At 34.4% G+C, this 25,666-nt stretch overlaps 2 protein-coding genes across 12 annotated transcripts in view; one reads left to right on the top strand and one right to left on the bottom strand.

Moving 5' to 3' along the window:
- LOC111158564 (SPT20 homolog, SAGA complex component) overlaps positions 1-18,420 on the top strand; it is a 40,251-nt gene extending 21,831 nt beyond the window's left edge. For 3 of the 11 annotated variants that reach the window (XM_022520670.1, XM_022520671.1, XM_022520672.1), the window contains exons 13-26: positions 79-150; positions 767-924; positions 2,041-2,067; positions 2,623-2,655; positions 3,211-3,328; positions 3,840-3,942; positions 4,085-4,243; positions 5,955-6,261; positions 6,784-6,938; positions 9,775-9,830; positions 13,005-13,124; positions 15,453-15,558; positions 17,050-17,153; positions 17,917-18,420. In XM_022520670.1, coding sequence (XP_022376378.1) covers positions 79-150; positions 767-924; positions 2,041-2,067; positions 2,623-2,655; positions 3,211-3,328; positions 3,840-3,942; positions 4,085-4,243; positions 5,955-6,261; positions 6,784-6,938; positions 9,775-9,830; positions 13,005-13,124; positions 15,453-15,558; positions 17,050-17,153; positions 17,917-18,054 — 1,656 coding nt within the window. In that variant the 3' untranslated portion in view covers positions 18,055-18,420. The remainder of the gene's footprint in view (positions 1-78; positions 151-766; positions 925-2,040; positions 2,068-2,622; positions 2,656-3,210; positions 3,329-3,839; positions 3,943-4,084; positions 4,244-5,954; positions 6,262-6,783; positions 6,939-9,774; positions 9,831-13,004; positions 13,125-15,452; positions 15,559-17,049; positions 17,154-17,916) is intronic. The other 8 variants (XM_022520678.1, XM_022520677.1, XM_022520682.1 and 5 more) reach the window with 5 other exon arrangements.
- On the bottom strand, positions 18,343-25,349 carry LOC111158567 (exosome component 8). The gene is made up of 11 exons (XM_022520687.1): positions 25,332-25,349; positions 24,190-24,226; positions 23,972-24,035; positions 23,358-23,431; positions 21,883-21,928; positions 20,947-21,052; positions 20,816-20,861; positions 19,926-20,022; positions 19,540-19,660; positions 18,916-19,022; positions 18,343-18,556 (listed from the first exon to the last, which is right to left on the bottom strand). The coding sequence occupies exons 1-11, from the start codon at positions 25,346-25,348 to the stop codon at positions 18,441-18,443; spliced, it is 831 nt and encodes a 276-aa protein (XP_022376395.1). The 5' UTR covers position 25,349; the 3' UTR covers positions 18,343-18,440.
- Between the last annotated feature and the right edge of the window lie 317 nt (positions 25,350-25,666).

The following is a 25,666-nucleotide window of genomic DNA, read 5'->3' as shown; positions in this document are numbered from 1 at the left end:
TGATTTGTCCCATATTTCTTTTACTTTGCTATTTCACAGTACTGATTCCATTACATCTGCTGTCTCTTGATTGCTTAGGTAGAGAAATATGCTAAAGTGGAAAAGTCCATCAAATCTGATGACTCACAACCAACAGTCTGGCCAGCCCACGTAAGTCCATCCTTGCAGTCTTCTTTCTGATGAGACTGTTTCTGAATTTATGAAACATAAAGTGACTTTACTTTTAGGATTTTTTTTTTTTTTAATTTAAAGGATATCCTGGGGGTTTAGTGAATTAAAGAATAGTTGTTTTGTTTTTCATAAAATATGGTTTAGGGCATTCGTAATATATAACTGAATTTTTACTTCTGTTTCAGTTGCATATTGGTGGTTCTGATTGGTTTTCTGTTTCTAATTAGTAAGTTATTCTAAAGATGATTTGAAATGTTATATATAAGTTTTCCCTAAGTGCAGTAATATTTCTTGTATGTGATAAATAGAAGTAGATCTGTCTTCAAAAGTTTTACCCCTTTAATATTTAGTATTAATATGTCCAGTATATCCAATTTTGCCACATTTCACTTGGGCTTGATTAACTACCTCATTGGACCCTCATTCTTACACTGCTATATAGAAGAGAATCCTGGGCTTTTATTCTCTTTGATGGTCTTAAACAGGTCTGTAGTCAAAATGTAATGTGTCTTCTGTTGCCAGAAGCAAGTTAGTGTGCCGTTTGTTAACTGATTATTTACTGAAGAAGATATTTATCTGGAATGTTCTTTTACAGGATGTAAAAGATGATTATGTATTTGAATGTGAAGCTGGTAATCAGTATCAGAAAACAAAGCTGACCATTTTGCAGTCACTTGGTGATCCACTATACTATGGTAAAATACAGCCATGTAAAGAAGATGAAGAAAATGACAGCCAGATGTCTCCATCCCAGTGAGTTCTGTTAAACACATGTAATTGACAAAATTAGGCATCCGAATTTATCCAGCAGCTACTGATGAACCATTAATAAATAAAAATTTCCCTTTGGGGATTCATTTGTTATTTAAGGACTCTAATTAGATTTGTCAGCAGACAAAAGTAAATTACAGTTACCATGTTGTCCAGGAGTTAAAATAATCTTTTTAAAAACCTAAGGTATAATTATTTTCCTATCTGTTTTGAAGTATATATCCCTCTTGTTATATTTATGTGTTGACACTTTTGACTTCAACCTGTGAGCAGGAACTTGAAGTGTTTCTGAGATAGCAAGTATACTATAAATGAAGCTGTTAAAGGTGCTTGGTATTATAGCACTGCGTTTAAGAACAAAGACTCAGTGCATAATATAGTTATTGGCTCTAAAAGAAAATACACATATACACATATTTGATCTTCTAAAACTTACAGACTATAAGTTACTATAAGGTAACAGTATTTAGTTTTGTTTTTATTGTTTGATTATTTGTTTTGTTCTTCAATCAAGTTGATGGCTGTTTCAAAAAGAAGAAACTACAAAGAGGAGCTCAACAAAAAAAGCAGGGGCCAGGACTATGTTAAACTTTTTATAAAGTCTTTCCTCAACACGATACTAAATGAAACAATAGTAGAAATGGATTTTTAAAGACCAGCCTCACCAATATCTAAGTAAAAGTCAATGAAAAGAAATAGTTTCAGTCAAAGAATCATTAGGTAATTTTTTCACATTAGCAGTTTCTATTGTTGAATACTACATAGATCAGATGTTTTACCTGTGTCTTTAAAAATCTTCCCCTTAAGACATATGTTGGTTATTTTAAATTATGAACCTTTCTCAAACATAAGATAATATATGGTTTTTTTCTCATTAAAAAAAAAAAAAAAACCAGTTCAAAAGCCAACTGATTAGATCTAACAAGAAGAGAATTGAATTTTTTGCCTTTACATCAGGGACTTGCTGCAAAAATGCTGCATGTTTTGTTACTTCCAGTCATTCTTCCATATTCATAAATTACTTGAGTTAATAACTTTGAAGTTAAAGTTTGAGCTGCATTAACCAAGTTTTTTCTTTTTTTACATTTTATATTTCAGCTCCTCCACAGATGATCATTCAAATTGGTAATTAAAAAATAAACAAATTCACTATTTTAATCTGTTAAGAAATCATATAAATGTCAAATTCTTTAAAAAGACTTGGTAAAGCCATTTTATTGAATTGGCAATAAACTACCTTCCTTGTCTAAAATATATTCTAAGATCTACTCTGTAGACATTATTAATGACTTCAAAAATCAAAGGTTAAAGTGAGAGGAAGGCCAAAGGCCTTGCACACAGTAGTTCAGTGAGTTTTGCTGTAGGGCAGACACTTGTAAGGCTGTATAGCACTTGGTAACTCTGAGCTCAGATTTTGTTTTGATACGTAAGTTTTATGCCAAAATACATCTCCCTTAAATCAGCCAAATTATTCACAGGATATTTTATAATGCATGCAAAACTTGGTCACTGCTTCGTAAGTTTAAATGTATTTTTAAAAGTTTTTTTTTATAATATCTCTGTAGTTTGACTCGTTTTATAAAACTGCAGTCACTAAAATACGGAAGCCTTCAAAAGTAATCCCAGCACTCCTTAAGACAACTCTTAACATAATACTTTTCTCTCTTTTAAATATTTCAGGTTTATTATTGGATCAAAGACTGATGCTGAGAGGTAAAAATACTTGTGTTTTTATCTTTAATCGGGATGAATATGTAAAACTTCGCTTTTATAGGATAGAGAGAACTCCACTAAGAGTCAAAACTTTGATTTTAGTTATACTTTAAATATTACTAGTGTTTTTTATAGATTTGAGAATATAACACAAGAATAATGTTTAAAATACAGTGTATTTTAAATAAAGCATAGATACATCTATGGTAGCTAAGGAAGACAATCTCTAAGTAGTACTTTAATCAGAATGTAAGTGAAAGTCAGTGGGTAATTTCTTCGGCTGCTTCTTGGTTAAATAATCCCTGTAATTTCTGTATTAAAAGGAAGATACTTTATGTTTATCTTTAGATTGTTTATTAGCAAAATGTTTTGAGCATTAGCTTGTCATTGAAAAGATTAGAAGAATGTATTTTTGGCATGAACCTAAATTATTTAGTTTGAATTTTTGTGTTAATTTTCATGGAAATTCTTTTATTAACTGTTATTATTTATTTTCTATAAATTTATGTTTAGAACTGTTACCTAATCCTTACTCACTTATTCCTAATATTCTAGGGTAGTCAATCAGTACCAGGAATTGGTCCAGAATGAAGCCAAATGTCCAGTCAAAATGTCACACAGCTCCAGTGGCTCAGCCAGCTTGAGTCAGCTTTCTCCAGGAAAAGAAACAGAAGTGTGTTTGATTACTTTTTTTTGCCTAATTGTTTCTTAAGGAATCTAAGAAATGTTAAAGACTGTTTTTTTGAGGGATGGGGGTATTGTTTAATATTTAACTTTCTGTAATGGAAACTTTCAAATATACACAAAGGTAGAGAGAAAAGTATAATGAACACCTGTGTATACTAATCACCTGGCTTCAACAGTTTACTCTTTTCCCTGGAAAGATTTAAGAGTGGAAGCTTTGCCTTCAGTTTACCTTTCTGCTCTTCTCTGTCAAACTTTCTCCCCACCTTGTTACTTAGAAATCTTTCCTTCATACTTTATATATACTATAATGTCATGAATCTTCTTAGGTGAAATTATGTATTTTTTGTAACATCTGTAACATCCAGCCTATAACACTAAGAGTACTTTTCAGAGTTTTAAAGTCCGTGTTCTCATCTAGACGCTATAGTGGTATTAATTTACGAGTTTCTAATTTGAGCTTAATTTTAATAAGCATGTTTAATGTCTCTGTTTCTTAGCAACCGGAGACTGTGTCAGTTCAGTCTTCAGTATTGGGAAAGGGAGTAAAACATCGACCTCCACCCATCAAACTTCCCTCAAGCTCAGGAAATAGTTCTTCAGGTATTACACTTGGGTTTCTGTCATTTGGAGTAAAACACATGGTATAGTCATAATCTTTTTAAAACTATACAAATATTATGGCTTACTTAATTCACAGAATTTTGAATTATAAGTGTAGGAAATAATTTTTATATTCTTCTAGGTAACTATTTTACACCACAGCAGGCCAGCAGCTTTCTTAAATCTCCAACTCCACCACCTGCTTCCAAGCCACCAAGTCTTTCTCGGAAGTCATCTGTGGATCTCAATCAAGTTAGCATGCTTTCTCCAGCTGCCCTGTCACCTGCCAGCTCATCACAAAGTGAGTTATAACTTAAATTCTTCATTAGCTCTTCATTAGCTTTTTGCATTAGTGTTTCTTAAAACAGCTATTTTTTTTTTGACCAGTGAAATACTGAAATCTGAATGTACTATGTACCCAAAATGTATAACTTTTGAGAAGCTTCAGGGGAATCTCTTGTTAATTGTATGTATTATGTGTTTATTGTAATTGTATTTGTTTTTCTGTATCTGTGTATGCACTGTGTGTATACCTTATAGATTTACAACCTACACATCTCCTTAAATAATCTTGTTAAATGTGGCAATAAGATTCCAAAATATTTTTTATTCCAGTGTTCACTAGGGATCATGTTACATTTTATGTAAACTATGTAGCTGATAAGAAAAAAAATGTCATAAGAGCTATTGCTGCAGTCCTATCTTTGTATATATGTAAGAAACCAACTAATTCCAAGGTGGTGATAAAATAAACTGAAAGCCGATCTTTCAAAAACACTCCTACACTCTTAAAAATTGTAACCAGTTACTAAAATGTGGTAATAATCATAAGGCATTATTCTGAAAATATTAAAATGTAATTTTTACTACTGAATATTTTTTTTAACATCAAGAAAGCTTATGCAAGAATTCTAGCATTCATTTGGAAGAATTTCTTCAAATTAGAGTTTTCTGAGATATTTAGGTATCAATTTGCAAAAAAGCATTCCAGTTTTTTAGATTTTTTTATAGATAACTAAAGTGTGCTGAAAGTTTTAGTACACTGCACAGTGATAGGGTGGTCTTTGCCTTAGATATAAACATCTTCATCTTGATAGCTCAAAAGGTGTAATTTTTCTGCCTTCTTGTTTTGCACAAAGAAAAATTTATAAATTTCCTGGAAGTCTTATTCACACTTCTTATGTTGTGGGTATGGATTATGTTAATCTACTGCACACAGTTGTTACTTTAAGTAAGGGTTGAGTGACAGCTTCTGGACATTCACATTTCTTTCCTTTCTTTCTGCAGGACATGAAAGCTAAAAAAGAAAACACCTCAAGAGCTTTTGGTTTTATTTTTTTGTTTTTTGTTTTTGTTTTTTTTTAAAAAGTTGATAAACTGTGCATACTTCATTCACAACAGATTTTCTATACATTCTTACATTTAAACAGAAGTACACAGTTACTGTTAAAGATGCAGTATTATCTATCAAATATTTGCTTTATTATTGTGTTTTGTAAATTTGTTTGTCAGGATAAACTTGATGTGTTAGGAATTAAACATGTACATTTAGGTGCCAAATATGATTGTTAACCATATGTAATTTATTAACTATGTTCAGAGTTTATCTCAGACTGTTAGAGAAAATAAGCAATATTTTTAAATGAAGTTCTAAATTAGTGAAATCGTAAATAACGAAAATTAATTTGAATTCCTCTTAAACTTTTTAGGCCAAAGGTAGCATGTAGGAAATTAACTTTTAAATGGGTATTGTGGTAGTATACAAATGTATATTTTTACTGTTACTGTAATAGCATATCTGATGGAATTTTTAGGTGATATACTGCATCCTTAATTGTAATTGAGTGTAGCAACACTCATGTATCATGTGTAGAAATTAACACTTGCAGTTAACTGCTTAAAAAAAAAACTGGAACAAATTGTCAGTGCTAAGTAAGATTCCATTAACCTTATTTTAAAAAGGACTGGCCATTTATAACAAACTAGCAATTTTTATTTTTCTCAATGAGCAGGATCTGGAACTCCTAAGCCATCTACTCCTACACCAACCCCTTCATCGACCCCACACCCTCCTGATGCTCAGAGCTCAACTCCTATTACCCCTTCAGCCACCCCTACTCCCCAAGATTCAGGCTTCACCCCTCAGCCCACTTTGTTAACTCAATTTGCTCAGCAGCAAAGGTCTCTGAGCCAGGCAATGCCTGTAACGACCATTCCTCTTTCCACCATGGTAACATCCATAACTACAGGAACCACGGCCACCCAGGTCATGGCAAACTCTGCTGGACTTAACTTCATCAATGTTGTGGGCTCTGTTTGGTAAGTTTGCATTGATGCCCTGATTTTGGTTGTTTGTTTTGTGTGTGTGTGTGTTTTAAGATATTCTCAAATAAATTCTTACTTGTGAAATTAATAAATTGCATATTTCTGAAACTGAAAAATAGTTTAGATATGGATAGAAACTATCTCAACAAATATCTTTTAATTTATGTTTTAATTTTAGGTACCGTATGTATTATATGCATTAACCTGATACTATTTCACATTGACAGCATTATAGATTTTCTTGTTTATCCTCAGTGTTACCATCTTTTAATCCCTTGATTAATGCTTTTACTCTTTTTCAAATTATATTTTAAACCTTGATAAATATACAGTAATTAATTTTAGATAATCTTACTATCCAGCATAAAAATGAAACAGAGCCCCCAAAACTGATTTAAAACTGAAATACTTAATTACGTATGTTTAGTAGTTTGTTTTTTAATCCAGGGAATTAATATGTGACTGAAATTTTCTCTCATAGTGCAAGTTTTAATGCTTTGTCTTATTCTCCCGCAGTGGAGCTCAGGCTTTGATGAGTGGTTCAAACCCTATGCTGGGCTGTAACACTGGTGCCATAACTCCTGCAGGAATAAACCTGAGTGGCCTTCTCCCCTCAGGCGGTCTCCTACCAAATGCATTGCCCGGTGCAATGCAGGCAGCTTCTCAAGCAGGTCAGAATATTGGAAATAATAATCTCTAAAAAATTAAAGTACATGCTAATATAAAAATGTCATTTTAAGCATATTATGTACACTTAACATTCTTATTTCTTGAAGCATTATGTCCTAGGTATTTCATTTAAAAAGCCCTTGAAGTTCTGGTACTTAAAAACCATTTAGCAATTTTATGAAGAAACTTGGTAAGTTTCTGCAACTTATATCTGCCTTCCAAAATAATAAATTAATTTTGATAGCCTTACTGTCAGTGTAGTCCTCCAATTCCAGGTAAAAGAAATACATTTTGGAAACACAGGTTGTGTGAAAGAGGAGACAGAATGGCAATAAAAAGCCTGGGCTCTGGAACCAGACTGCTTAAGATTGAATCGTGGTTGTATAACTACTGAATAATCACAGGAAAGTCACCTCACTTTCCTTGTTAATAAAATGAGGGAGAATAATGCTTTGCCTCATAGTGGTGAAGGTTGAATGAGTAAATACAGATCATGTACTTTAAACTGCCTGAGATGTAATAAGCATTCAAAAAAATTTACTGTAATAGTTTTAGTGCAATAGAAATTACTGTTAGGTGTACTGGAAAACAGTTCTAACAATTTATGCTATTTTTTAATGCTGTTTAAAATAATGTTTTGTAATATCTTGGAATAATCCAATTTCTTAAACTGTTGAGAAAAAAACATAGGGAAAAGCAAACTTGACAAGAAAAATTTATCAAAAAATTTCTGAGTTATAAGAAGTCAAACCCAAAGAGTATAATTTATACAGGTAACATATTGCTGTGATCTCATTTTAATGTTCATAAATGTTAGTGGCAGAAACTCTCGAAATGGAATCATGTGTTGAATTTAGGATGCTTATATTTACTTCTACCAATTAGTTACATGTGGCTGCAGATGGTCACTGTGGGGCCTAAAAGAAGTCACATAATATTTCTCCCTTGACCTCAGTTTCATTTGTTCTAAAATGGGAATAAAAATATCTAACTTCAGACGGCACTTAGGAGATGTTAGTTAAGTGATTTGAAAGTGACTTTGATAAGCAATAAGCATTTGATAGATGACATTAATTTTTAAAAGAATTATGGGGGTGCCTGCATGGCTCAGTAGGTTAAGTGTCTGCCTTCGGCTCAGGTCATGATCTGAGGGTCCTGGGATCCTCCCTGCTCAGTGGGGAATCTGCCTCTCCCTCTCCCCCTCCTCCACCTTGTTCTCTCTCTGTCTCTCCCTCAAATAAAGTCTTTAAAAATAAATAAATAAAGGAAGGAAGTTATGTCATATCTTTTCATGAGAATTTTTCCTGATGGGGGGTATATCAATACTGTAATATTTTAATGTGATATGCTTCTTCAGTTTCTTATTACAAGGCTTTGATACCATAACTTGTGAATGTTCTGCCTTTTATCTTTTTATAATGCAATTACCTGCTGAGAGGACTAAATACATTTTAATTAGTGCTCAAATTGGTATATTTTGTTGGCAAAATATGCACATACTTTGAAACCATGGTCTGCAAACTACGTGAATGGTTATATGTTTAAAGGTTTCCTTTAAAAAAAAAAAAAAAAAAAAAGATGGGCGCCTGGGTGGCTTAGTGGGTTAAAGCCTCTGCCTGCGGCTCCAGTCATGATCCCAGGGTCTTGCGATCGAGCCCCACATCGGGCTCTCTGCTCAGCAGGGAGCCTGCTTCCCGCCCCCCCCCTCTCTCTCTGCCTACTTGTGATACCTGTCTGTCAAATAAATAAATAAAATCTTTTAAAAAAATAAAATAATAAATTAAAAAAAAAAACAGTGGAGAGGAAGAACATGCCACAGAGGCCATGTGTGGCCCACAAGGCCAGTCCCTGCTTTATGTGCTCTATGTTGCATCACAGATTTTGGGGATAAGTTCAGAAATAACAGCATTGTTTCCTGATCAGTTTTGACAAAACTCAGTGTTAACATTATTATTATTACTATTAGTACTTGAAAAAATAGCAAACAGCACATGGGTTCTCAGAGATGGGATTATTATTGTATATACTACTTAGCACTGAGAAATTTAAATAGATGTCCATACCTGAAATATATTTGCACAAGTGTCAGTTTTATTATATACATGGTGTCTGCATACTTCCTGATTACTTTCTCTAGCCACAGTCAAAATAGTGGTAAAAGAGATAATCATTTCTGAAATAATAGAATAGAAGCTTTATTGCACTTTGAAGATAGTGCATGTTCTTCTACAAATTGAAGGTTTGTAGCAATCCTGCATCAAGCAAGGTTCTTGATTGACAGTTTTGCAGTAGCTTTTCCTCCTTTCATTATCTCTGTATCACATTTTGGTAATTCTTGCAGTATTTCTGATTTTTTCATTATTCATTTTTCATAGTCCTCTGTGTTGAGTGATTGTGACACATTGAAAATTCAGTTCATGTATTTTTTAACAAAATATTTTAATTAAGGTTTGTACATTGTGTTTTCAGACATAATGCTGTTGCACATTTAATAGAATGCTGTATAGTATAAACATAATATATTCACTCTGAAATCAGAAAATTTATTTGACTTGCTTTATTGCAATACTTAGTTTATTGCGGTGGTCTGGAATGGTACCCACAGTATCTTTGAGTTATGCTTATAAAATGTGTATCTGGTGCTCCATATCTTTGAATAAGATCTTAGTGTTAATAGGTATTGATGATTTTTTTTGCTTTTTTTCTAAAAGTATAGAAAAAATAACTGCATCTATGTAGAAAGTACTTAAAACGAATTTATAGATACTAAAGTATAAAATATTTTGAAGTGTAATAACATTTTAATTCTCTCTTGTAACCATGAGTTTTATTTAACAGGTGTTCCATTTGGTTTAAAAAATACTTCAAATCTCAGGCCCTTAAATCTACTCCAGGTAAATGTGATATACTGCTTTTGATTGAAGTTTTTATGCTTGATATCTTTTTTTAATGGTGTATATATGATCATATAAGCATTTGAAATGTTGAAGTCTGGTTGAAGTCTTCCAAGGGTGTGGTTAATTATTGCTTTCTTTGTATGATCATGAGGAAAGTGGACAAAGAGAAAGAATCTGTATCCTGCATACCACACTCATTGGCTCTAGCACCCTGCCTAATCAAGCACTAGCTGTTCAGTGGGGAGAATTAACAACTACCAAGGACTACACTTGCCTACAATAGAAGTAATAGATATACTTAGAAAATAATTCCTCTTTCAGTAGGCATTTTATGTATGTATTATACGTATTACTGTTGGCTTATAGAAAGATTTTGAAAATAGGTAAGTGTTCTTTTCCAAAGCAGAATATGATTTCATAGCACTATTCCAGGCACCTAACAGTCACTCATAAAATGTTTGTCAAATTACAGTCTGTGTCTAATGATGAGGCATACTTACATGTTAGCAGTGTCAGCATATAAAAAGAGATTGAAAATGGAGAATTTATTAGTACACGTTGTGAACTTAAAATATTCTGGGCGTTATGCTAGGTCCTTTAATTTAAGGATGAGTTCCAGTATAAAGCTACCACATTGGAAAATGGATGGGACTGTCTACAGAGAACTTTTAGAAAAGGTAGACATGAATGTCTGGACACAAAATGGCAGAGCTTTGGATTATTAGGATATAACAGTATCAGACAGGAGCACCTGAATAGCTCAGTCAGTTAAGCATCTGTCTTAGGCTCAGGCTATGATTCCAGCGTCCAGAGATCTAGCCCCATGTCAGACCTGCTCAGCAGGGAACCTGCTTTTCCCTTCCCCTCTGCCTGCTGCTCCTCCTGCTTGTGTGCATACTCTCTCCCTCTGTCAAATAAGTAAAATTTAAAAAAAGAACAGTACCAGACAAATCAACCCAACCTGGTTTTTAGGAATAACAAATCAGGAAGTATATTTCAAGCCAAAACTTAAAAAAACATTTCTTACACAAAATGCAAACAGTGTCTGTATTTATGGAATGTAATTGCAGAACAGTCCACTTGTAATATCAACAGACCACAGATCATACTGGTTTATTTAGCCAGCTTCTTTGCATATTGCTCTTGGAAAGGAGTGGAATTCCTTAATAGCACTAATTACAAGGAGTAAGGCTACATTTAAGTTACTTATATTTTGCTGCATTTATTATCTTAGCTGACTGAGGAAGGAACAGTTGACCTATGCTAAATCCAAATTTTCCTAACAATGAGGTTTAGAAATAGTGACTTGAGGACACCTTTTTTTTTTTTTTTTTGGCTATGCAGATCTAAGAGTTCTGTAGTTGGGTATTTATTTGCTTGGACTTCTTAATGACTTCGAAGTGCTTCTACAGTAGTCCCTATTATCCCAGGAAGATGCATTTTCAAGACCCCCAGCAGATGCCTAAAACATGGATAGAACCAAAACCCTGTATATACTGTTTTTTCCTCTATATACATACTGTTAACCTTAAAAATAAAACTCAGTTATTTTACCAGCAAAATGGTTTTATTTGAAATAACAGAGAATTGCTTTTTGGGCCAAACAAGCTATAACAAAACCATAGGGAAGTTCGACAAACGAAAGAGGGAAATGTTATTTTATGATGGAGGAGGAGGAAGCGGAGAAGGTTATTTTGAATGAAGTGCTTTGGAGAAAAGCAAGAGTTCAGGCTGATGACAGCTTCTCATAGGGATGGCTGATTTGTCGGAAATGCAGTGTACCTCTTTCACTGCCAGGGCCTGTCACTTATTATTTTTTTTCCTGTTGAGGATTCTTTTGTTGGGATCTGTAATTGACAATCTTCCTATAACTGACATTGAGCTTCCTGACTCTAGTCAGTCATTTCTGTTTTTCACAATACCTTCAGTGAAGTTTAATTTGTAAATTAGACATAGTAAGAGATTAACAGTAATAAAATAGAACAGTGATAATAAGTGTACTGTAATAGAAGTTATGTAAATACGGTTTCTCAAGTACAGGGTACTATACTTACCCTTCTTGTACTGTGAGATGATAAGATCCCTAGTTGATGAGATGAAGTGAGGTGAATGACATAGGTGTTGTGATGTAGTGTTAGGCTACTCTTGACCTGACCATGTCAGGAAGATCATCTGCTTCTGGACTTCATTTGACTGTAGTAACTGAAACCAGGGAAAGCAAAACTATGCATGAAGGGAGATTACTATAGCTTAAATGCATTAGGAAGTAAATGGTCTTCCCTTTATTCTGTAAGGGTTTAACCCTCTATAAACCCTCTATAAGGGTTTAACCCTTATAGAATAAAGGGAAGACCATTTACTTCCTAACACATTTGAAAACCATAGTTTTAATATTTAACATGGAGTTTTCTGGATGCTTTAAAAAAGTATTTGGGTTTTTTGTTTGGGGTTTTTTGTAGCAGTTTAGGTACAGAATGACAAAGCAAGTTAATACCTCTAAACTAAAAATATGGCTATTTAATGTACTTCCATTACAGCTTTAGAATTCCTTACTGTGTTATATAAAAATCCATGCATATGTGGGTTTTGGTAAAGCTAGAACAAACTAGAGAAGTTTTCTTAATATGTATATTACTAGTTTCTTGTTTATACTTTGTAATGCATTTAATGCTGTTTTATATTGATGTGTAAGAAGAGTAAAAGCAGTATGTATATTTGGATAGCTAACTATTAAGCAAAATCATAGGTGTTTGAGATTACTTACCTGTGTGAGAGTCTAAAGTAATAGCGATTAAAAATTGTTTTTAAATACATTTTTTTAAAGGGCAGGGGTATTGGTTTGGTTTGGTTTTTGTTCACCTGTTTCCTCAATCCACAGAAGAATGCCTGATACGTAGTGAATCTTCTGAAAGTGTTTATGAAATAAAGTTTTGGGTGCCTGGGTGGCTCAGTCGGTTCAGCGTCTGCCTTCAGCTCCGGTCATGATCCCAGGGTTCTGGGATCGAGCCCCACATCAGGCTTCCTGTTCCACAGGAGGCCTGCTTCTCCCTCTCCCACTACCCTGCTTATATTCTCTCTCTCACTGTCTCTCTCTGTGAAATTAAAAAAAAAAAAAAAAAAAAAAAACTTAAAAAAAAAATGTGAAATGAGCTAATTAGTTCTTCTTTAAAGCTTCCAGGTGGTTCACTCATTTTTAACACTCTGCAGCAGCAGCAACAACAGCTCTCTCAGTTTACACCACAGCAGCCTCAGCAACCTACAACTTCTAGTCCTCAACAGCCCGGGGAGCAGGTATGTGCTTTCCAGCCCTCCATTTGCTTTATATTACAGAATTGTAACTTTTTTTTTTTTTTTTAATTCCAACCATATTTGACATGGTTTTAGTTCAGACAGACAATTCTTGTTCTGCTTTTATTATCAGTAGCAGTGGTCAGTTATTAGGTACCTATTTCAAATTATTTTTCTGCCCCTGTAGCCCATACATTTTTTGCCCAGTAATCATCCTTCTGTTTACAGTGTTTTGTCTCTGTTGGAATAGAAATGTCCATATTATGAAGCTTAGGGCAAAGGGAAGATAGACTTAAATAAATATTTGTATATTGTTAAACAGAACAAAATTGAGTAAGAATTGCAGTAAATTAAAGGAGAAGGAACTACAAGTTTTTGTGAACCCTCACTACACTTTGGAATCCTTAGGGAACTAAAAGTACTGATTCTTGGGTCCCATCACCCCCAGAGTCTCTCTTAGTTCACAAAGATTCCCCAGTTCAGTCTTGGCTGGGTTAAGCTCATCCTCTAGTAGATTCTCAGGAAGGGCACATTCAAAACAATTTTTCATTATTCTTTAACACATGAAGGATTACTTGCCTAGATATAAAATTGATTTCCACTTTTTTTTAAATTATGGTAAAATACATGTAATAACTTGCCATCTTCAGTAAAATACACGTAATATATAATTTGCCATTTTCATCATTTTAAATATGCATGTTAAGTATATTCATATTGTTAGGCGACCAGTCTCTACAGCATTTTCCTCTTGCAAAATTGAAACTCTGTACCCATTAAATAATAATTTCCTATTTCCCTCTCCTACTAGCCCTGACAGCTGTCATTCTCCTTTCTGTTTTCTCTGCATTTGACTCCTCTAGACAGTATTTGTCTTTCTGTGACTGTTTTACTTCACTTAGCATAATGTGCTCAATATTATTCCATATTGTAGATGTGTGTCAGAATTTCCTTACTTTTAAAGGCTGAATAATATTCCATTGTATGTATATACCACATTTTGTTTATTCATTCATCTTTAAATAGACAATTTAGATTGCTTTCATCTTTTGGCTGTGGGGAATGATGCTGCTGTGAACATGGGTGTACAAACAGCTAAGTCCCTGCCTTTTTTTTTTTTTTTTTTTTTTTCTTTAAGTCCCTGCTTTTCAGTTCTTTTGGATAATACCCAGGAGTGGGATTTTTAATTTTTTGAGGGACCTGCATACTGTTCCATATGACTATACTGCTGTACATTCTCCCCAGCAGTGCACAGGGGTTTCTGTTTCTCCATATCCTCACAAGTTTTGACACTTGTTATTTTCCAGGGGCTCTTTTTTAATAGTAACTAACCATCCTCATAAATGTAAGGTAATAGCTCATTGTGATTTGTGTTTCCCTAATGATTAATGTTTTTTAACATTCATATACTTGCTGGTTGTTCATGTATCTTATTTGGAGGAATGTCTGCTAAGGTCCTTTTGTTCCTTTTTAAAATCAATATCCAGGTAAATCCTCTCAAGTTAAATGTCTTGTAACTTTTGAAATGTTTGACTTAATGTTATTTACTAAAATGTTATTTCAGTCACAGTTGTAGGTTGTAGCAAAGGTTGTCTTTTTCAGAGCAAAAGTTCTTAGTTTTGATGAAGTCTGAGTTATCAGTTTATCATGCCTTATGTGTTAAGAATGCCTCACCTAGCCCTGTGGCCCAGAGATTTTCTCCTTGTTGTTTTCTAACAGTTCTGTGGCTTTTCATTTACATCTGTGATCTCATTCCAGTTAATTTCTGTATAAGGTGTAAGATTCAGGTTAGAGGGTGAAAGGGATCATTGTCCAATTGCTACACCACTAGTTGTTGAAAAAGCTATCCTTAGTCAGTTGAATTACCTTTGCACCTTTGTGTTAAGATAATATTTTCATGGCTCTCTGTGTTCTCTATTCTCTTCCATCTATCTATCTATCCCTGTGTTGGTACCACACTGTCTTGATTAGTATAGACTATATAGTAAGTCTTAAAATCAGGCAGTGTGGTTCCTCCCATTTTATTTTTCAAAACTGCTTTTCTAGATCTTTTTTTTTTCTTTTTCCATCTAAATTTTAGAATTATCTTGTCTATAGATACAGAGAAAAAAAGAACGTGTTGGGATTTTTAAAGGAATTGAGTTGAACATGTAGGTCAGTTTGAAAGTGACTGTACCATCTTTACTATGTGAATTGCCAGTCTGTGAACACTTTGGTACTATTTTTACAAGACCTAATGTTGGTATTTTTCACCTTATCGGGGGAAAAAAAATGTCACCAACTCAAAATTGTTTTTCTTTTTGTACAAGCACGTATTATTTTTTTATTCAGGGTTCTGAACAAGGTTCAACCAGTCAAGAACAGGCTTTATCTGCTCAGCATGCTGCTGTTATTAACCTTGCCGGAGTAGGAAGTTTCATGCAGTCACAGGCAGCTGGTTGGTATCTTTATACCTTTATATGTTGAATTTACTAAAAATAACTGATCACATAGGGATCTGAATATTTTAATTATTTCTTTTCCTTCTCTTACAAGCAGTAATGGCGGAAAAAATACGGTTCTATTTAATGCATGAACTGTTAAGTTGATTGATGGTGCTCTCAGTTTTTTTTGTTAATATGACAGTTGATTAAAAGTGTTGTTACCTACATATATTAATAGCAGTTGGGGTTTCCTCACATTACAGTTGGTAAAATTTTATACAATTATCCAACTTACTAGGAAGCTAACTTACTAGGAAGCTACCAAAACTGTTAAATCTTCAGTTCTCCTGGGTTACTGAGACTGCATTGTTCTTGATTGCATAATCTTTGGTCTCATTCTGGTAGCTTGCAAATTACATGAATCAAGACTTAATGGTCAGCATAAGTTTTATAAGCCACTTTTATCATTTGTTTAAAAAAATGAGATTATACTAAAATGACTGTTCACCACTTCTAGCAGTAAATGGTGAACCAAAGATTTACCTTTAATGAAGATACCTTGTCACTCAATGACAGTAATTATAACTTTACATTTAAGTTACTAAGCCATATGTATAAGTAAGCTATGATAGAGTTTGAGGATTGAGTGAACAAACATGTCAACATTTTGAATTATCACTGGGCTAACTGTCCTATCTCTGCAACTCCCAGTGTCTGAATTTAGAATAAGCAGGATCTTACATAATGCCCTATTTTGAGCTTGTGAATTTCCAGATGGAAATTTGTGATCATAAACCTTTACCACCCAAGTTATAAATCTCCTAAAATGGCTGTTGTATATTTTAGTGGAAAAAATTCTAGGCTGAAAAATCATGAGAACGTTTCTAGCTCTAGACCTGTCGGTAATTACTTTTGAGTGAGTCACTTAGACCATCTTGACCTGGGGTTTTTTCATCTGTACATTGAGGGGGTTAAACTGATTACTCTGCCCACCCCACCCCTCAACTTGAAAAGAAAGAAAATATTGCAGTCTCAGTTCAGCACCGTTGTTGGCTAGTAATGTAGACTGAAACTGATTGCAGCATCTTTTGTTTAAAGCTCTTATCCACCAGTTTTATCATTATGGTAGATTGGACTTCTCCCACTCCTTTCCTACTTCATTGATTAGATTTTAAAACAACATACTGTATTTTACGTTTCTGCAAGAAAGCCTTCTCAACAAAATAGCACTAGTATCAAATTTCATTGTGATGCAGGGAAAGGGATATAGTGCTTTGGCACACAGGTACTCCCTTCCCTTTCATATCCAGGAGGTTCTATAATCAGTGGTACCCTCAACTAACAGGAGACTATACTAAATTTATTCTCAAATGTCTGTGATTTGAAACTTAAGATTAATCATACTGATAACTTTTCTATAATTTCATTTTCTGTGTTGTCCTTTTCTAACCCTGGTAGCCTTCAAACTTTTTGACTGGCCTGCTTTCCCCTTCTCCTCTCTGTAGTGTTGTCTCAGCTTGGCTCTGCCGAGAACAGACCTGAGCAAAGCCTTCCTCAGCAGAGATTCCAGCTCTCCTCTGCCTTTCAACAGCAGCAGCAACAGATACAAGTAATCCAGCAACTTCACTCTGATTACATTTTAAAGATACTCTGCTCCAAAAGTACTTCAACATACCTTACTCTAGTTTTATTTTACTGTCTTTTAAGACTATACAGTAGTAGGTAAATAATTTAGCAAATTTTACTTAAAAGTCTGACATTTTAGCCAGTCAACTTGGAGCACTGAACATATCTTGTACATTTAAGCCATACTCTTCCTGATTTAAAATCTTTCATGAAGTGCTGGTGGCACATCAACATACATTTTGTAGTTTGCAGTATTTTTGAAACAGACATTTGTAAGTGCCAATGGTTAACTTTTTTATATTGTACTGCAGAAAAAGGCAAGTATACCAGTGTTCCTATTAGTAAATGTCATACCTGTTTTAGAAAAATGTTACTCCGTGATTGTAGGAAGTTCGCATATTATAGTTGACTATCTCTGATAATGCAGGGTGGTTTTATATTGCTATAAACTATCATACAACAAAATAGTAACTGAAGTTGCTGAGTTACTACAATAAAGACTGGCAGGGCAAAGTAACAGAAATATTTTTGAAGTTTACCAAGAACCCATTTTTAAAGCCCTCAGCAGGCTTCTGTGCCACTGGTGCTGTTTGACTGTGCATTGTCTCAGTGTGGTATAGTCCCTTTTTGTTATCTTGGTGCTTTCTCCCTTTCAGTTTTGTTGTTTTCATCTCTCAGGAAAAGCACCTTTCCATACCTGCCTGCATTTAACATAACTTGACTTTTTTTTCCCCTCCCTTTTGCAGCAGTTGCGATTCTTACAGCATCAAATGGCTATGGCAGCAGCAGCAGCACAAACAGCTCAGCTACATCGTCATCGGCATACAGGCAGCCAGTCAAAAAGTAAAATGAAGAGAGGCACACCAACCACTCCAAAATTCTGAGTCTCGCTTTTTTTTTTCTCTCTCTTTTTTAAAACCATAAGAGCATTGAATCAAAGGATTCTGAGTTTCTACTTCCATTTTTGGTTTTGTTTATTCAAATGTGTCAGTATTTTACATTGCTAGATGTACAAACTTTATACAGAAGCACAACCCTATGATTTTTAATTAAAAACGGGAATGGTTTAACAAACCATTAGGGTTGGTTTGCCTAAGTCATTGCTTTTTAAAAATGGTTTCACTGTACATACTACATACGGAAGTGACCTAAGAAATACTAGAAACATCTTTCTGAAGAATGTAGTTTGATATTTATTTAGTATAAAAGGTTTGTGCACAGTGTAACAAATACAGTTTTTACAAATCTGTTTTGGAAATGTGGTGGTGGTTTATTTGGGTTTCATACTCTTAATTACTTCATCCATCAGTTTTTTTACTTCTTTGTGTCTGGTAACTGCTCGACTCATACAGTCCTGAAGTTTAGCTCCAGTCAGCCCACTTCCACCTGAAAAATTATTGTAACCACACTTTCAGTGTCTATCATTTTACATCATATACATCATTTGATGTTGAAAAAAATCAACATCAAGTATTAAGACAAAAAATTCAATAATATTAAGCCAGTGAGACTGTTCCAAGATTTGCAGATTGTGTTTTAACAAGACTTGCAAGTGATTCTGATGCATACCATAAGTTTTAAGAACCACTGACAGACAAAAATAGATTAAGTAAGGAATTTGACATAACAAAGAAACTGCAGTAAACAATAAAACCTCTCACATTCCATCTGGTGCCCCCTAATACAGAGAAGCTCACACTGATTTTTTATTTTACATGTTTAGGTTTGAAATGGAAGGAACATGCCTGGTTTGTGAAGACAACATAGCTTGCCTTCCTCATCCATTACTACTGTTAAGGTTCCAGTTGCCAGATGTTCCTCCTCTCCAGTAGGGTCAACTATGAGCAGAGTGCTATTTAAAATACAAGAAAAATATAAGTTATCGATCCACAGAACAAATTTTATATACAAAGAATAAAATGAACTTCCAGCCTTTTAGCTTAGGTACTGATGTCTGATTTAAGCACTGAAATAGACCTGGTGGGAAACCAGAAATGTTAATAGCAACCTAACATTATACTACATGTAAGAATCTTTACTTTTCAATTTATAAATATACTAATAAAGTCCTTCACAAATACAGAAGGTAGTCTAAGGTAAATCTTCTATGAAAGAATTAAGATTAACATTACACAGGAATAAGAAAACCAAGTAACAGGGAGAACACAAAATTCATTCAAATCAGGATGGTTTTGAAAGTATAAGGCAAAAGCTAATAATAATTCTGCAGGGACAACAGGTATAAACCTAGATGTTCAGGGCAAACTAGAATGTATGGTCACCTTAGGTTATTTCCTAAAAAAGTCAGAATGCTGAGTAACAATCCATTACCTTAATTACATAATATTTTATACATCTGATTAACTTACTCATCAAATACAGCAAAGGAAGTTGCAACTGGATGAGTTCTAATATTCAAATAACTTTTCTTCTTTAAATTAACTTCTGCTAAACCAGTTTCTTCATTTATAGTAACTTCTGGCAGCTGTACTAGAAAAAGGCAAATACATGAAGTAAGTCTCTCACTCTAACAAATACAGGTTTCTATGCTTTATTCACTCTTCCCTCCTTAAAAACTTAGAAGTATTTTTTAATTAGGATAATTAAGGTAAATTTAGTGGATATAAACATGGTTTCTCATGAATGATGAATCACTAAACATTAACAAAAACTTTAAAAAGTTTACTGATAAAAGTTTAACAAAATAATATTCTGACACCAAGAAGGAATTGTGCCTTTTATTAAGGTTGCTTACCATTTTTTAAGGCTGCTAACAAAGCAAATGTACAGGCATCCAAGATGTTCCCATCATAGTCGAGGCAAATGATATCACAGTACAGAACCCAAGAAAGCTAAAACAGAATTTATACAAAGTGGGGGTAGAACATGGTATTTGTTTTAACTTACAAACCACAGAATCCTTGATTAGACAAGCATGATAACCTTTAAGGCTCAAAAACTTAAAAATAAAAACAAACTCTACAAAGTATATTACCAACAAAGTAGACAGGTTTGGTTTAAAAAAAAAAAAATTGGCTTTTAACTACCGAACTGACAAGTAACATCTAGATTTCCACTGAAAGCTACAGATGTAGGAAGAATTTCTATTTTTGCTGCTAAGTTACCATATAAAAGAAATGCTTTTGGAAGTCTTAAATGAAGTCCAAAACATACTTTCCCCCAGAAACATTAACATATGAAATGGCTAGGCTTTACAATGCTAATAAATCTGTTTATAATTGAATAGGAAAAGCCTCTAAGTCCTAGTCAATTTTGTTCTAAGTCTTAGCCTTGAAATTAAAGACTTGAAATGTATAGTGTAGATTTACTCTAAACAGCAGCTGATCAGATACTAATCTATATGGAATAAACAAGTGACTGAACTATTTGTGCAAAAGGGAAAAAAAGTTACCTCCGCTTAAAAAGTAGCCCCCAGTTAGGTAATAAATTACTCAAAACTTTTTTTTTTTTTTTTTTTTTTTAAGAACTACATGGTTTATTTAGATAGTTACAGAGTAAGCTAACCAAATTCCATCTTAGGACATTCATATTTAAGGCCACTGGCTTATTATTTTAATTTCCCTGTTCTTTCCCTAAAAACAATTCAGAATTAATAAAACCTTACAGCTTTTTTATTCATCTTACCTTTCCAGGAGAAATGCATAAGTCTTCTTTCTGAATTATCTGTGAACTTGGATTTAATAATAAGCACAATAAGTGAAAGGTCAAAAAACATCTGAAAATGAAGGACAGTCAAATGTTCAGAATGATCTTACTTTTCAATGACATCTGCAATGAACTGGCTAGCCACTTGGGCCTCTTCTCCAGGAGGTCCAGACCGAAATCTCGATGAACACAGAGGTGGTAGATCCACATTAGGAACTGAAAGAAACACTCTGGAGCTATGAACTAAACTTCACCTCTGGTTTATGGAAGTGTTAAAGGTGTTCTCAATCCACTGCAATGTGACTATAGCCATAGATAAATTTGCCAAGTGGAAAGCATAACACATCAGTTATTTCTTTTTGATCTTTTTAATACTCTCAGACTTAGATAAAAGCTACTTCCAACTTTTTTTTTGCCCCAACACAAATACCAAAAATACAAAAGGATGTTAAGGAAGGCTTCAATCCTAAATCCTTTCGAAAAATAAGATTTCTACCAAAATACCTCATTCTGTAACAGCAGATAGCCTCTACACTCATACCCAAGTGCCTGCATTTTTAAAATGTTGGTACCTACCATAAAGAAGAGATGGTCCAAGGCAAGAATAAAGTTGCATAGTGGTATAAATGATGAATACTTATGGGAGCATAAAGAGTTTGCAATTACGACCCTTTCCTAAGAGATTCTACTTTCTTGGTTGATGACATCTGAATATGCAAAGCTGAAAATTTTACAAAAATTTTGTATCTTGCTATTAGGCTATCTTCTAATTAAACTTTTCAGGACTGTCTGAAAAGTCTCATTCCTATATACTTCTGAATCTTCTATATTCAACTCAGCTACTAGGACTGACCTACAATATTACCATTAAATGTGTTCAAGTTTTTGTATTAAAATTACAAAAATTACAAAATTACAAAAGCCTCATTCCTATATATTTCTGAATCTTCTATATTATCTTCAACTCAGCTACTAGGACTGACCTACAATATTACCATTAAATGTGTTAAGTTTTTGTATTAAAATTACAAAACCATTTAACTTACCAACATATCCTTTATCAGGGCCATCTGTTGGTGGTGCTGCAAATTCCTAAAGAAGCAAATACTTCCTATGAAAGAAGCTACTTAATAATTGTGAAGACAGCAATCAGTTATAAAAACCTTCAGCAAAGACCATCTTAGCTAGTTAACTACATCAAGACCATCTACTATGCTTATTAGGGAGTCCTATCAGGCTATATGAACACTGTCACAAATCCTCATATTAGGTCTGCAAGATTAAAAAGGCAGCATAGCTTAGCACTAGATTCTAGTGCTACTAACCAAAATTAAATGGGGCTCTTTCCAAAAAAAAAAAAAAAAATCTGGGCGCCTGGGTGGCTCAGTGGGTTAAGCCGCTGCCTTCGGCTCAGGTCATGATCCCAGGTCCTGGGTTCAAGCCCCGCATCGGGCTTACTGCTCAGCAGGGAGCCTGCTTCCTCCTCTCTCTCTGCCTGCCTCTCTGCCTGCTTGTGATTTCTCTCTGTCAAATAAATAAATAAAATCTTTAAAAAAAAAAATCTGTTTTCTTTCTCTCATTTAGTAGCAAAGAATATATAAATTGAAACCCAAAGTGATCCCTTACACAGCCAAATATGGGAAGTGATAAAGTGATTAAAAGCAAAAGCCTGCGACTCAACTGGTTCAAATGTCAGACCCATACTTTTTGGCTGAGGGATTTTAGTCAAATTGTATAACCTCTTACCATTCAACTTTCTCATGTGCAAAATGAGAAGTTAATAATGACCTACTTTTAGGGATTCTCAATGAGGGTCAAATGAGATAATGTTATGTCCCCAGCATTAAAGCTGGCAACAATTAAGTGCTCAGATCATACTGTTAGATACCACCCCAACTTTATCACCCTGAGGAAAAATCTGAAGGTTAAGTAATTCACAGTGCAACACAGTGAAAAAAGCACAACCTCTGGAGTCAAAGTTACAGTTCTAGTTCTGTTCCTGGATAAGTTACTGAACTTCATGTAAAACAGAAGACAAATTATTCTTCAAATGACTGTTCTCATGATTAAACTGGTAATTCTGTATTAAAGCACCTAATTTAAGGTACCTGGTACATAAAAGGTATTCAGTAAACAGTGGCTCTTCTTACTCCCTCAAGCTTTCTTTGGAGTAGGCTCAATTTTCTACATCATTTGCACAGATTAAATGCTATCACTGGATAAAAGGATGTCACCAAAAATCTCAACAACAATCAAATTCTTAAAGAATTAAAGGTAGTGAGGATTTTTAAAATGGTTTCATTTCAGCCTATTTGATGCATGTTCATAAATTAAGTCACTGGACTTGGGTCATTTTTAATCTACTTTGAGTATTAATCTACTTAAAGATGAAAGCTCTTAGGAAATGAAACATACTAAAAAACTGCCTAGTCAACAGAAATATAGGTGTAAAAATTACAATCTAATAACAACTTGAAGCTAATTTGGTAATTCAAATCTCAGTAAGACATATTAAACCTACCGCCTTAATTCCACAAATTACTGTAGTATTTCCCAGCTTCACTAAAGCAGAACCATCTGCAGTACTAATTGAACCTGAAAAGATAATAAAAAAGTCCATGGAAAGTGTTCATTTTCTACATATAATTTTATCCTGCTATGTATCTCAGTTGCTTGTGTAAATTTATTCCTAGCTCAAGTCTTTTTTAAATGATGTGACTATCTTAAAGTACTAGTGTTTTAGGAATTATTCACCTGTTCTTGAATTTGAGTTAGTCATTTTCATTCGGTCTTAGAACTGTTCTGCAGATAAAGATCTCTTAACACAGAATCACTGGGTTCCCTTATATATGGTAGAATTCGGCTCAAATATTGTTTAAATGGTCAGTCTAAAACTCGAGAATGTCATACAAGTTAAACTGGAAAATTCCGTGTTCACAACAGAAAGTTAAGTGTAAAATACAAGAAAACCATGTCTTGGAGGTTTTGAAGGAAGAAAGGGGTGAAAACACTTTACAGTCACTTCAAAATTTAAAGATTGAAACAATAGTGAGTTTAAAAAACATCACAAATAAAAATACATTAAAAAAAGTCTGAAGCAATTTCATTCTATTTCAGAATTCAAAATATCCTCACCTATGTTGACAGTTGTGGTTCTGAATTCACCAAGTTCTCTTCCATCAGGACGGCAGTTCTCTTTCTAAATAAATAAATTTGCAAAAAGTAAATTACGTCTATGTATTTTACACACACCAGGGAAAACACAATAAACCTCATTAATTCACATAATTTGAAAAGAAGCATAGGATACTGTTATCAAAAGGTACAAGCTGTACATAACCATCTTTACTTACCAAAAATCTCCTGTAATACTCCAGAGGTTCCACAGTTCTGAAACATGTTAAAAATATATCTGAGGTAAGTTAATGAATCTTAACATAAATCCAGAAAATGGCAAAGATTTTAGGAGTGTGATGATGCAGCATAAACCTTCCCAATTTGTTACGAAGTTTCTTTCATGAATTCTGATGTTTTGTTGCCACATGTAACTATTAAAAAGAGGTACTCTTGCAGTAGTAATCACACTCAACTGCTGTCCTTAACTCTATCTTACAGTTACAGGTTGGAGCATCTTTAAAAGAATTAATCCAGTTGTTAAAATAATGTCACTTTCGCTCTGAAGCAGGGATTCATAACATTTAAAAATTACATCTTTATTTTCACTATCCTGTAACTGAAATTTAGCATATCCTCCAATTTTGAATGCAGGCAATAAGCCTTTATAATATATTAATACCTGCAAATTTAACAACCACAGAGATTAAATGTTTTCGTTTTTACTTTATAGTAGTCGAAGCTTATGTGCAAACTTTGGAATTCCAGGAGTTACTAGACTCCCCAGTAGAACTTGTTTAAGAATGTTCATTTTTTAAAAGCACGTATATATCACTATCAAGAACTAGGAATTTATACAAATAGAAGATAGCTGCATCAATACAATGGTTTTCCTTTGGAATCTTATGTATTTTATCCATTTAAAAACTTAACTCTGAGGACAAAAATCTACAGGCTTCACCAGCGTGGCACAAAAAAAGGCTTAAGTAAAACCTTCCGAACAAGGCACAATCCTTTTAGAAATAAACCACGGAGGAAACGAAGCACAGGGTGGCATGTGGTTCTGATAAAACATTTTTAAAAAGATTACAGCGGTGTCCCCTGGGGCCGCACATCCACTACACCAAGCCACAAGCGCTTGCCGCAGGTACTGAATTCTGTACACAGTCCCTTCCATCTCCCGTCTCACTGCAGAGAAAAAGCCCCCTTTCCTTTCACAACGACCACCTCCAGGTCCTTCCGCCCGTCGCCTACTTCCGTGAGGGAAAGAAATGGGAATCTAGCAGGGTGGCCTCCAGGTGAAAAATATCCCAGCGAAGGGTTAAAGGAAACCTCCAACCGCCAGGGCACAAACACGCGCCCGCGAGCCGCCAACACTCACTTGAACCCGGCCGCCATCTTCCCGCCCGCGCGCGTGCGCCTGCGCCGGGCGACTCTGGGCCTCGGGGCCGCGGGTCTACACCGCCCCCAAACTTTCAGCAGGGACGCCTGCGCTCTTCGCCGCTTGCCGCAGACGCAGGGGGCTGGGCGTGGGGAAGGTGGTTTCTGGCCCACCTTTGCAACGGTGGTTTCTAGCTCCTCACACCTCCAGGCTTCTTTGCTTTGGATGCGTTTTTGACGAATCTGCTCTTATGAAAGAGACGAGTGTGTCTCTTTAGAAACACTCTGGTAGTTCAAGGGTTTAAGAGAAAACTGACCTTATTTCCTAGATTTGAG

Source organism: Enhydra lutris, unplaced genomic scaffold (genome assembly GCF_002288905.1).
Source record: "Enhydra lutris kenyoni isolate GAN:26980312 unplaced genomic scaffold, ASM228890v2 scaffoldscaffold60, whole genome shotgun sequence".
In the NCBI taxonomy this organism is placed as follows: domain Eukaryota; kingdom Metazoa; phylum Chordata; class Mammalia; order Carnivora; family Mustelidae; genus Enhydra; species Enhydra lutris.
This window is presented reverse-complemented; position numbering and strand designations above follow the sequence as displayed.

What these genes read in the sequence shown, in the direction of transcription:
- LOC111158567 (XM_022520687.1), bottom strand. An exon ending in GTTAGCAGCCTTAAAAAATG is followed by an intron (nt 19,661 to 19,925) that starts GTAAGCAACCTT and finishes GCCTTTTTCTAG; the next exon opens with TACAGCTGCCAGAAGTTACT. An exon ending in ATGTTGTCTTCACAAACCAG is followed by an intron (nt 18,557 to 18,915) that starts GCATGTTCCTTC and finishes ATAATTTTTCAG; the next exon opens with GTGGAAGTGGGCTGACTGGA.